The 12874-nt window shown below is 36.6% G+C and overlaps 1 protein-coding gene and 1 long non-coding RNA gene across 2 annotated transcripts; both read right to left on the minus strand.

Annotated features, from left to right (window-relative positions):
- Positions 1-780: 780 nt before the first annotated feature.
- On the minus strand, positions 781-1320 carry LOC139970699 (uncharacterized). Its single transcript, XR_011794196.1, has 3 exons — positions 1281-1320; positions 1119-1166; positions 781-834 (listed from the first exon to the last, which is right to left on the minus strand). It is a non-coding gene; the product is annotated as an uncharacterized lncRNA (long non-coding RNA).
- Positions 1321-1484: 164 nt separating this feature from the next.
- On the minus strand, positions 1485-5432 carry LOC139970454 (uncharacterized). Its single transcript, XM_071976181.1, has 10 exons — positions 5299-5432; positions 4298-4348; positions 3712-3789; positions 3348-3383; positions 3017-3085; positions 2801-2851; positions 2624-2686; positions 2027-2095; positions 1739-1786; positions 1485-1540 (listed from the first exon to the last, which is right to left on the minus strand). The coding sequence occupies exons 1-10, from the start codon at positions 5381-5383 to the stop codon at positions 1485-1487; spliced, it is 606 nt and encodes a 201-aa protein (XP_071832282.1). The 5' UTR covers positions 5384-5432.
- Positions 5433-12874: the final 7442 nt, after the last annotated feature.

The following is a 12874-nucleotide window of genomic DNA, read 5'->3' on the forward strand; positions in this document are numbered from 1 at the left end:
CAAACTGAATTGTTTGTTTGTTGTTGTTTTCTTTCCAGCTAAAAAAAAAGAAGGGAAACAAATTATAATTTTGTAAATTATACTGTGTGGCGTTCCATAAACAATAACAGCTAACAATGATAAATTGACAAGAGGAAGGTTATATATGTATTCACGACATTATCAAAGGTATGGATTTCTTTCTATCGCTGTTCGATCGTATAACAATGCATGTATATCAATGACAGAGGTATATAGCTACTTACCTACTACAGTGTTATCAGTTATGTGGCTTAGCTCTTCCTTGCCAATCCCAAAAACTGTGAACGAGGAGAGTAATTTACTACAAATTATGGATTACTTAATAATTACAAATGTAACTGTATCGATATTATACTAAAGCAGTGTGCGTTAAAACTTCCACGATTATGTTTTGAACAGTTAATGAAGAGTAGGGTTGGTGGACTGGTGGAAAGATGATCATTATTATGTTGATGAGAAGCTAATTATGTCTTATGAATGTTTCAAATAATAAACTAATTAGTTATTGGGTAAAATAATAAATGATATTAAAATAATGGACAAAATGTTCCTCACCAGAGTAATCACACTGTTGAATGTCCTGTGTATGGGTGATAGTTTGTCCGTCTGTAAACACAGAATATAATGTAACATCATAATGTGACAGACTAAGGCAAAACAAAGGTATTATAAATTAATACTTAATATATAAGATAATTTGTCATCTTATATTCATAGTTCCTTATCATTTATTATTATTATATATTTGAAATTACAAACCTTCGGTTTGAGTTGTTATCTTATTCGCCTTCAGTTGGTATGAAGACACCCCATCTGTCAGAGAAAGGAAAGAGGAATCCATTAATATCGCTGAAACAATATACTTACAGTGTTGATGACTTTAAGGCTATATGTCTACTTGTTGTAATTAGTCAAGGAGTCGTAATAGCTCCATGAATTAATCCTTCTCACATCAAAGTTTATCCCTTCTATACCTCCAGATGTTACAGTATATATTGAGCATAAGGTAGCCCCCCCCCCCCCTCCTCCCCAAATGGATCTCCAAAGAGATGGAAACACCTTTACAAGGACATGTGACACAATATGACGGTACTTACCAGTCCAATAGTACATGTATTTGGTAGCTGTCTTGGTACCGGTTGGATCTGAAAGAAATATGAAGAAGCAGTTTGAAGTAAGAATTTAAAATTATTGGTTAGAATTTAAAACAAAAATCAATCAAAACTCCTTGATGTAAACAAACAATCTATTTTTCTCACCTGTTAGAGTTTCCTCGGTGTTTTGGATCTGATCAGGGCCTACAAAGAGTGACAAATTATGTTATATTTGAAAGACTTTTATTACATAAATCTACGGTTTATTACCTTGAGTAAAAATTATAGAAAGAAATGAAAGATTACTATTTCAATTTTTCAAATCAATTGAGTATTAACTTTTCTTGCGCACACTTTTTACAATTTCACTCAATACTCACCAGTTGAACTTTTGAAAGTATACTGGTAGAAAGTCAGGGTGTAACCTGAAAAGCGAAAAAATATGACTTTTCTCGTCAAAATATGATAATTACAAGTAACTATTTGGCACGGGACTGCAGAGACTTCCCCAAGTGACCGACCCCCACCCCCTCCCATGTGTTGAAAAAGAAGATATACCTAAATGCTTTAATATAATGTAACCGTATATTATAGCCTACCGACTACAGTGAGTGTTACTTTACCTTCACATCTCGTTGTTGTGGTCTGTTGAGTGTGTTGGCCCTGAATATCTGCAGCGTGAATAAAACTGGCTAAAGTTTTTATAAACTTAAAAAACATTTGTTTTGACAATGATAGTTTGTATTTCTTCCCTTTTTTCTTAGGTTTTTCTCAGTGGTGATGTACTGTGAACAAAGAAGTTTCTCTCACAAGTTCGGATGCAATGCAGTACTGACTAAAAGCTTACCGTTTATAATATACAAAAGTCACGAAAATTATGAAATACTGAGTGGAAATAAAATGTATCTTACCAGACCAGGTAGAGGTAGTATCATCTTGTTGATGCACCTCGAAGGCAGTAGGGGTCTTGTACTGCTCGACTACAAAAAATTCAAACATTCAAGAAAATATTTTTAGGCTTAGTTTAGGGCTTAATCAGATAAGAAAGTGCCGCTAATAATATGTAAGGGGATAAAGGATTGGGGGGGGGGGCGGATAATGTCGCTACTCCTTCTTATATCAGAGAAACTTTTTTTTCGATATGTTACTAAATAAGACTCGTTTTTTAGTGTCATATTTGTAATTTCATTAAATGGAAGTATATGTGATATGAACAGTTGGGACACTTGAAGACCAAGAAATTTTAGTCACAGTGAAAGTGCTTCAACATTCAGTCGGAAGGGAAGTGTAGAGGGGAAAGGGAGTGACTGAAAGAGAAGAAGAGCATGTCAGTGAAATGTGTGGAGAGGAGGTAAGGAAAGGTAAGAAAGAGCGTTGGATGAGGGGCTTGGGGTATAGAGAAGGTCTGCATCTAATACAAAGACCCAGTAGTTAATTAGAATTCTATCAAATTTAGTAAAAAAAATAACACATTCAATGAGATCTTGCTTTAAAACAATCAAACTCACTTCGAGGTAAAGAAATGATCCCAAAGTCACAGGAATTTGGAATAAAATAGATTCTCGCAGGATCTGAAAGTATAAAGATTAAAATCAGTTTAACTGGTCGAACACGGTTAGCATGTTTAATGAATAGTCTGATCTGTCTTACATGCGATAATACTGATATATGTAAGCTTAACTTACCGTTCTTGTGATCGAGAGGAATACTTGAAGAAAGTCTGTGAAGGAGACACTCTGTGGACCAAGAAATAATAATAACTAAACTTAAGATAAATGAAAAGAAAACTAAATCTATCATACCGTCTTTGAAATAGTCTAACCACCTGTTCGTGTTCTAATAGTTAAATAATAATTATATGTGTATTTATTTCAATATAAGATCTCAAGTTCATAACTCACCTTCAAGGTTTGCCAGCCCAAAGTCAGGGTAGAGTTTTAGCTGGTCTTGAAGCGTGAGATCAAGATAGCCTTAGTATAGGAAAGGAGAATGTTAATTATAACATAGTTTATACTAAAGTTTGACTTAAATAAGTTTACATGTTTTATGGTTTTTAACGAACGTATAAAGTTTGGATATTCAGTATCCGTCAAGATAGCCTCGAATTTGGAACATAGAAGGTAATTAATAATAGTATTGTTTACATTAAAGTTTGACTTAAATAAGTTTGTCATCTCTCTACTTAAATGAACGTATATAATATGAATATTCATGAAGAGGTGATAAGCTTACTGTTGAGAAGATCTTCACGGATGCGTAGGGTTTGCTCTATAACAAAACAGAGAATGTATGATAGAGTCACATTAGAAGTAATGTAATTATTCATTTTGATGATTCAAGAAACGAATACACACACACTCATACAAGAGAGGAAGTAAGGGAAGCGTTAAGAAAACAACCAACCGGAAAATTATGAAGAGAAACGAGACACTGAATGGACGACGAAGAGTTTATAAATGACTATGGTCCGTGTCTTGTAAAATAGAGGGCAGTAGCAATTTACAGCCAATGGTCACAGAAATTTATTGCGAAGTGTCATTATACAATTCAATTCAGAAGGTATGAATTGTTGCCAAATTGCAGACTGAACTTATACCTGATGGAAAGCAAAGGAGCGAAGAAATATTTTCTTCGGTGACGGGAAATTCCCGATTGAAGGGTTTCCGTTGTAGATCTATATAGAAACAATAAAAAATATTACAATTACAAAAAGTTTGTTACTAAAAGTATGTCTGTAAAAAAAGTATGTAAATAAATCATAAAGTATGTAAATCTTTGCTTGGAGACAGGAATAAAGATCTTTTATCAATAATTTCAATATATTACGTGGTGGGGAGGGGGAGGGTGGAGAGGTTGGTAGTGCTATGTGAGTGGACGGTCGTCCTATCATTTCCTTAATTACCCACCGGGGAAGGAAAAATTATAAAAGGAATCACACCGGGAGAATGCTTAACTATATAACCCGATTTTCAAAGCTCAGTTCCTCTCCTTACCCTCCAAGTCTTGACCTAGTTAAGTACGCTCTTACCACTTCTGCCCACATCTCATTTCCCCTTCCAGTAAAACACCATTTACTTAATGCACTTGCCAATGTATTATTCCTCTGCTTGGATATATTATTCATGAGATATAAATGCTCAACCAAAATTGGATGACGTAATTTTGTTTGACCGACACCTTACCTTGAAACGGTGGACAATACCCATAACATCCTTCTGGGAGGATGTATTGAGCTGAGGATAAAGGAAAATATATCTGACTAACTATGAAGATGAATTCAGTTTCTTGTAATGACTTGCCTTATATTTTGGTTAATATATGAAATCAGAAACATTGTATGCAGAGATCTGATATAAGTCTTGTTAGGCGTCACTATGGACGGGGTGTGTGCTGAGCTAGCTTTTTATTTTGGTTGGCATGTAAAGAAGAAACACTGTTGACTGAGATCAGCAAGTCATTTTCAATGACATATTGGACTCCTCAAGTGTAAGGATAGCGTGGGGTGGGAGATGGACAACTTGAATTGAAAGGGACGAACTGAATATAGGGAACTGTTAGGAACGCTTTATAAAGCATTAAAATACAAATTATGATCGCTGGACAATCTTCTCTCAGTAATCGGCCTTCCTAATATTGACAATCGATGTTACATTCACCTACTATAAAACACGTAGTTAATGAAATACGTCACGTACAGAGTAACGATGGCCTGGCCATCCAGACCCCAACAGCACCTCACCCTTACTCCACCCTACACACCGTACCAATTGTATGTTGATATTGACCTATTAAGTGATGTCATGTTTTATCTGATTGGATTGTTTATGAAGCAAACATAATATCTAAAAATCCCGTTATATAGGTATTACGCTTTATTCGGACTATACAGTTACCGTATAAAACACGGTAACAATAAAATCGTACACAAAGTTAATGTTATTGGCGTACGTAATATCTTGTAGGAATTGTACACACAATAGGGTTCATCAAATCAAACAAACTTAAACTGATATTTAACATGTGAGATGATGTCTATATTGAACTAATTGTCCTATAAAGTTAGTATCATATCTTAATACGAGAAATTCCAAATAACTCGAGGACATCCCTTTGTATAGCGTTCCACATAAAATGACGACTCAAAATGCAACAAATAAACATATATTTATTGGTCATAACTTACATCGCCCATAGGCCAGGAATTTGGTGAACTTCCTAGCCATGTAAGAGGAAGCATAGTAGCTTGCCAGTGAAAATGTAAAGAACATCTTGAAAAATCGCACAATAGACTTATCTTCAACGAAGAGCAATTGCAATATAAACATTACATTACATATATAGCTTATAATGTTTATTGTCGTTGTCCATGTCATTTCTGTGTGACGTCACATGTACAGTAACGCTCGCGCAATGATCACTCAGTGCGTTTCAACCACTGATCTACACTAATGTAGATCAGGGGTTTCAACGAGTTACGCTCCAAGATATGTTGTTGCGCTTCGGCCCATAAAAATACAACTTACAGAGAACTGTTATAGCGCATCGGTAAGCGAATGCGCGCACGTGTACGCGTAAGTTGGCTCCATCGCTAAGTGTGCATGGACGCACTGCAAGAAATCATACAGTAACAAACGTATGTATCCTCGTGCGTGTACTGACTTCACTGTTTGTGAAAGGTATGAGAGTAATGGATCTAGCGCATCTTTGACACTATACCGTTGTAGGCTACGCTGAAGGCGACCTATATGTCCTACGCTTTCGCAATGATCATGCAGTGTCCTTCGCGAGTTTTCCATATCCACTATCTGTTCCCGGTTCAAATTCACCACAGGAACCAGATTCTTTTGACCTATTCAGAATTGCTTTGTAGAGTTGTTGAGCGGAGTCTTCCGTGGAATTGAATATTTGCGAGTTGTGAAATATATGCATGACACAGCACTGAGCTAACAGAGGCGGATAAAGGACGTGATGGGGGCCTTGAGAAGCCAACTTCCTGAAAGAGGATACGGGGGACCCCGCTCACCCTCCCCTCTCCTCCCCTCCCCTACCCTCCACTTCCTCTCTCCCTCTACCTCCCCTAAACAAATATTCGACGTGAAATGATGCATTCTGAGGCATTACTCAAGTCTATAATTAGTTTGGTCTTAGTTTATTTTTTTTTCAAGCAGAAAACGATCAATAGGTAAATTTATTGCACACCAACTACACTATTGACTTGTAAAACAATTATAATAAAGAACAGGGAATCGGGTAACATTATTCCGAGATAAAACTAGTTTTATCCAGAGACGTGTACAACGAACAGATAGACCGAAGAGTTGAAGACATCCCCGAAGATCATGTGTAGTATCTGTTCCCTTACGAGGGGAATGGTTATACACAGTCTCGATGCAAGGGGACTGGGGTTGAGGGCAGATCAGACGTTCGGTATTTTGGTTTTCTTGCCCAGGTTCTTTCCTGGGTGACTTTTCTTAAAAGTATCCCAGGTAATCAATCACGGGAGAATGATCGGCAACTACATTTTGCTGTAACTCGATAACTCACTTAAATAATTAAATAATAAATAAGGCAGAATTTGAGTCTTGATACGTATAATACAAAGAAAACAGACAACTTTGAGTCCAATAATGTTTCTGTAGCTATTCCATTATTTTTCAAGATATGTATCGTTAAATATACTTAATTTATGGAATATTCGTTTAGGCTAACTTGATGGTGACGTCGGCTCCTCACTGCAGTTCTTATAGTTAATGTTAATCCGTTTTTTTTTAGGTCAACCAGAATATGTTCGTTAAACTTCATATACGCAACAGAGCACCCTTGGATGGCATTCGACATCATTTGTCCTTAACAAATTTGTAATAAATTATGAACATGTCATTTGAGACCATATCATCTTAATTTCTCCCATTGAGTTGTGTAGTGCAACCGACAGAGGAACTAGTCTGATTGGCTGTGTAATTAACTAATTAAATGGTCCAGTCACTTTAATTAGTGAACCTCAACTGTTTAAAGGGTCATTCAAAAGAACAAACAAAAAAATAAGTAAATGTGCTATACAACCCTAGCTAGACCGAGAGCAGTGGTTTTTAACGGTCCACGGCATATCAAACTTAATTTTGTTGCTGAAGTTATCAAAACACAATACGGGGTATTTTTTTTTGTGAATCTCAAACAAAGTTCTTAAGAATCACTCAGTTTCCGAAACTACCTACTATCCGGTATGATAATTTGTTACATTAACACTGTTGCTTATAATGGGACCATATTGAAACTAGTATACTTTGGTTTTCTTGCAAAAGTGATACAGATTGACTTCTATATATCATAAAATTCTATCTCATGGTCTTGTCGGCTTGTATGTCTCTTGTATTGCAACGAATATAATGCTTGTTTTGGTGTAGGTTGTGTATATCTTTACCAACAAATTTATATTAAACAATGAGCCTAATTAAGTTCCTGCAAACCCCTGTGAACCGCATGACTGTTTGAATGTGTTGCTTGGCCTACCACAAATAACCTATTACAATAAAATCCATTCCACCTTCAGAGTGACAAGAAAAAAATACGGCTTTCAAGGAATTCGATGGCGCTAGTTTGAAACAGGGTGTTTTTTAATTTAAAATAACTATATGGCTCTTAAAGGCATCCGTAGACTCTCTTTTAGGAGAATAGTGCCTCATCAGGCCACATATTCAGTGGTCGGTGGCTGCAAGCATGCCGGTCGCAGAGATGTCACCACCTCTGGCCAAAGGCAAGGATTCACGCACGCCACCTCCCGGGTTCTTTTGCGACAACAAGGGAGACATGGTACGGGATCCTAGGCCACAAAAAAGCATAATGCCACAGCCTGAGGTATTATCGCCAGAGGCCTGTCTTGAACCCTAGCCACGATTTACACGACCGACGAGGAATGAGTCTTTCGTCACCCTCTTAACAGCATCGGCCACCACATCAGCTAGTAATTTATATGGTTGAATTAATATATCAAGACTTCAGCGTCGACTACTGAAATAGAAAAAGAAATTTTAAACGTGTATAATCAACCATCGATGGAGTCGAACTCAGTTGATCAGGTTACCAGTCAACTGCGCTACCCACTGAATCATTTGATGAGTTAACTTTCTACGAGCTTAAATTGATATTGTTGGTTGGATACAATCTATTGGTAACAGTGAACGACACTGCATTCAACGAAATCTCTATTCATCCTGTTTTACTGTCATTAGAACAACGGATCTGAAAATCTTTTTTAACAAGAAACTCACGCTCCAATGTTTTTGTTTACATTGCAAGCAGCAAGAATGTCGCTTCCTTTCAAGACTTAAATGTACAATAGGCTTATGCCCGATATATCGATGACTTCGAAGCAAGCAGTAAAAGAAAAACGGATTCCGTGAAATCTTCTTATTCACAAAAGGTTTCTTAAGATTATGCTCGCAAGAGAGTTCTTGCTGTAAGTTGTCTCCCTTTACAACTATATTTTATGCAGACGACATGAACTGGGATTAAGCCTGAAATTTCAACAAACAAAACCTATTCACATTTCAAGACCTTTTTGAATGAGGAATGGACAATACTTATTAAGTCAAACACGTTAACTACATGTGACTAATCTTATTTAGGTATCTGAATGGCTGGAAATAGCACAGTAATTCGAAACCTGAGACAGAATTCATAGGGTTTTGAGTTTATGCAAGTAGATTTGGGAAATACGGGGATCGGGAATTCGTCAAGTATACAAGTCTTTGTTTAGTCCGCAAGTGACTAGATGTGTTTATTGATCCTCTGAAACTGCGGTAGTTGCGTGTATAGCCCACCACCCCCCACCGAGTGTGTATTTATAGTTTAATACAAAATGTTAGAATCATCTTTATAAATATCAAATTTTGATCTATTATCAGCCAACGTTGTTTACAATTGTTGCATTTTGAAAGACTGAATGGTAATGAGGAAGGGACGGTGACGAGCACGGGGTTTGGATGTTTTTATGGCTTTTATATGTGCAATTCAAGTCAACACTCTGACATGCGGTCGACTCTATCAGCAGCTAAAATCTCTATAAAGCATAAGTTATAGGAGGCATTAGAAACCTTTTGAAGGTCGTAGCTACTCTCCCCTCACCGCCGCCTCTCCTTCTCAATTCATTTGCCGATAAGTTACGGAACCTTGAAAAATTGTATCTCAGATCAGATCTCTATAACAAAGAAATAAACGAGCGGAATAAAATTAAGTTTCCTCCTTCTATTGATTTGAAAAGAGGTATTTGCGTCACCTCTTATAGAGTGTTGGTTTGAAATAATTGACATAATTCATCCAGAACTCTGTTAATAAGAATTTATTATTTAATAAGAATTAAATAAGAAATTAATAAGAATTTATTATTTGTCTTTCATCCAGAACTCTGTTTAACAAAATATGTTGTATCATTGAAATAGGCGTGACATGACAAAAATCAGGTTAAGCATGAAAGGTATAAACGAAGCTAGTTAAATTGGGTAACCTTAGTACGTAACCATGGTATCGCCTTGCATTAGGATCTGATATCGCCATTGGGTAACAAGCAGTTTTGTCACGCTCAATTCATACGGTTTGAGGCAAATATATCTTATCATCAAAAACATGCAACATTGGGTGGGACCATCATATTTAATTAGACTATGGGCCAACGAAGACCCCCCCCCTAACTAACTTTAAATTCATCGCCTGACCCAAATTTATTCATGCAACAAATTTTTTTTTTTTTAAATGAGAACATGTGAACTATAGAAACATTCTATGTATTCCGTTTCAAGTCATGGAGGATTAGAGATTACGTTGATCCCAAGAACTAACCGCCATGAAATGGAAGGAAAGCTAAAAGGGAAAGCATTCTTATAAGAAATTCCCTCTGAAAAAAACCCACTTATATACAATCATAACAGAGCTATATGCTGCTATATCCTTTATTATGGATTTAAAACTAACGACATTAGACATTAGAAAAGGGAATGATACAACCTTGGCACACCTGTTTTCAATCTTTCAATCACATGAACTACGATTGGCAGAGGTCAGGCGAAGTTTCCCTCCTCACTAGTAGGGGATTCTCCCTAGCAGGGCATTCTCCCTGCTAGCCTGCTGGATGTCCTTGCTCCCATTTTGCGTATGAGTGAGATGATATAATTCTGTCTACAAGATCGATGAGTGGCTATATGCGAAATTGTAAAGTCAAGTCAAATCTTTTCATGTTATTTAGCATTGATTCAAATTTACTTTCTTATATGTTTGTTCCCATTTATTTGTGTTTTGTATATTCTCTTGTAGTGGAATGTAGCAAATCAGTAGCTTATCAGCTGACACAGCTGAATTAAATCATGAGAACTGTAATACATATGCTATAAGTATAGTACCCATATTGAGGGGATAAAACAAAAGATGTTGTGTCTTTGAAAAAGGCGTGACATGACAAATATCAGGTTTAAGCATGAAAGGTATAAACGTAGCTAGGTAAACTGGGTAACCTTATGTACGCAACCATGGTATCGTCTTGTATTAGGATCTGATATTGCCATTGAGTAACAAGCAAATGTGTCACGCTCACTTCATACAGTTTGGCGCAAATATATCTTATCATCAAGAAAATAACGTGAGAACAAGAGAGTAATAAAAGACGGTAGCAAAGCGAGGACTGATGCAGAAGCACGAAATAGGGCAACGCAGCGAAAGCCCCCCCCCCACCCCAAAGGAAAAAAAGCGAATCCCTTGGGATTTCACCTTACCATGTTTTTCGGTTAGCTAGGATGAGCTAAATCGATGATATGTCGATTTAAATACGTATATGTCCCTTTGAGTTGCTAGAAACTGGTGTAAGTCCAAGGAAATTGACTTCTACCGATTTAATTCGACATATCATCGATTTAAACTGGTAGATGTCGATTTAAATCGGTATATATCGATTTAAAATTACATATACCGATTTCATTTGACATATCATCGATATAAACTGGTAAATGTCGATTTAAATTGGTATATGTCGATTTAAATTGATATATGTCGATTTAAATCGATGATATGTCGAAGGAAATTGGTATATGTCGATTTAAATCGGTATAAGTCGATTCCCCATGATTTGAGACTGATGGCCCGCCATACGAGTATCTGAATGATAACGCTATACGGAGTGACCACAATGACGTGTTTCTTATGTATAAACTACTACTAATTTAGATTTACAAACTGCAAGGTATCCTTTGTGAAACTGGAGTGGAAAGGTTATCAGCTCTTTATTAATAATAATCAAAATTATTAAATAAGCATAAGTGAATTGTCAATGCTAATTGGGCTCTCGAATTAATGGACACGGAGAACGACAATATACTGTATACACCAGTCTGCACTTCGCTATAGCGTAAACTTGTAATAGTAGTAACAGTAGTAGGGCTGTGACCCGAAATGTGATATGTTTATTATCCATTGCAATAGTTTACCTACGAGTCTAAAGAAACCACTGCTCCCTCCCCCGCTTCGTTATTTCCTTATCCCTTGGTAATATAACGTGTAAATAAACAGAAGCGAACATATGCTTTCATGTGCGGTAATGAGCTGTGCTTTACTCTGCCAAACGCACTACCTTTGTTCTTTTGATTTCGTCTTTAATGTTTGATTGAATTTGCCTATAACACTTTGTTATATTTATTTATTGTTATTATTTTTTTTAGATGGAGCGGGGAGGAGGGATCGGGCCAGAAAGAGATGACGGAGGAGGTGTATGGGTAGAGACGTGCCCCGTGGTATTCATCTACTGTTAACGCAAAGGTCCAGGGAAATACCCCAAATGGCATTCACTTCTTGCGATGAAAAATGACAATATGAAATTGAAGTAACATAACAACTTGTGTGGTTCCTTTTTAAACTTGAACACAAAATAAAGTATAGTCATTAATGAATGTTATGGGAGAATGTTGTCGTATTCACACAGGGAAGATTACTTGTGATTGTATATATGTGTGTTTAATATGTCTAGATTCCACCCTTGTCATAAAACACACAACGTAATAGAAAGAAGCGAAAAGAACGATTTACGGATACAAACGATATATTTGACGATTACAACGAAACAAACACGTCACGAAACAAAGCATAGCTGAATATATCAATATGAGAGATAGGAAGTTGATGACGTCATGGTTACCAAGGTATCACATCCGGCCAGTGATCTGATGTAGTATGGATGGACACATATCAAGCTTATTCGACATTCAATCAGTGGGTATGAGACTTTATACCGTTACCCGACCCTTCACGTACCCGAGTCTCACCCCACCCCTACCCCGGGGGTAAAAGTCATCAGCACTGTAGGTAAAGGTGACGATCATCTGTTTTGAAATGGAAAAAAAAAAGAAGAATGACACCTCAAAAATAAATTGTGCAGAAGAAGTTCGTGTAACTATACGGTCCATGAATAGTTCGGGTTATTAATTATACTAGTTTGGAAAGCTGTCTTTGCAAATGACGAAAAGTAACGAAAAAAACCAAACTGTTAGGAAACTGCTTAAACACTAAAGAACATGTGTAAGAAAATGTGTCAAAGTAAAAGGCCCCGACGTTTCGATCCTAGCGAAAATTTACTAACATCGCAGCGAGAAGTATACAGTTTATATACATGTTCTATAAAATGCACTCTTACGTATACCGCACAGTATTGTGAACGTGTGATGTATTCCATTCAGTGATGAAATGTCACTTTATTGATATTAACTAATTTTAATTATCTAATA

This window comes from Apostichopus japonicus, chromosome 8 (genome assembly GCF_037975245.1).
Source record: "Apostichopus japonicus isolate 1M-3 chromosome 8, ASM3797524v1, whole genome shotgun sequence".
In the NCBI taxonomy this organism is placed as follows: Eukaryota; Metazoa; Echinodermata; class Holothuroidea; order Aspidochirotida; family Stichopodidae; genus Apostichopus; species Apostichopus japonicus.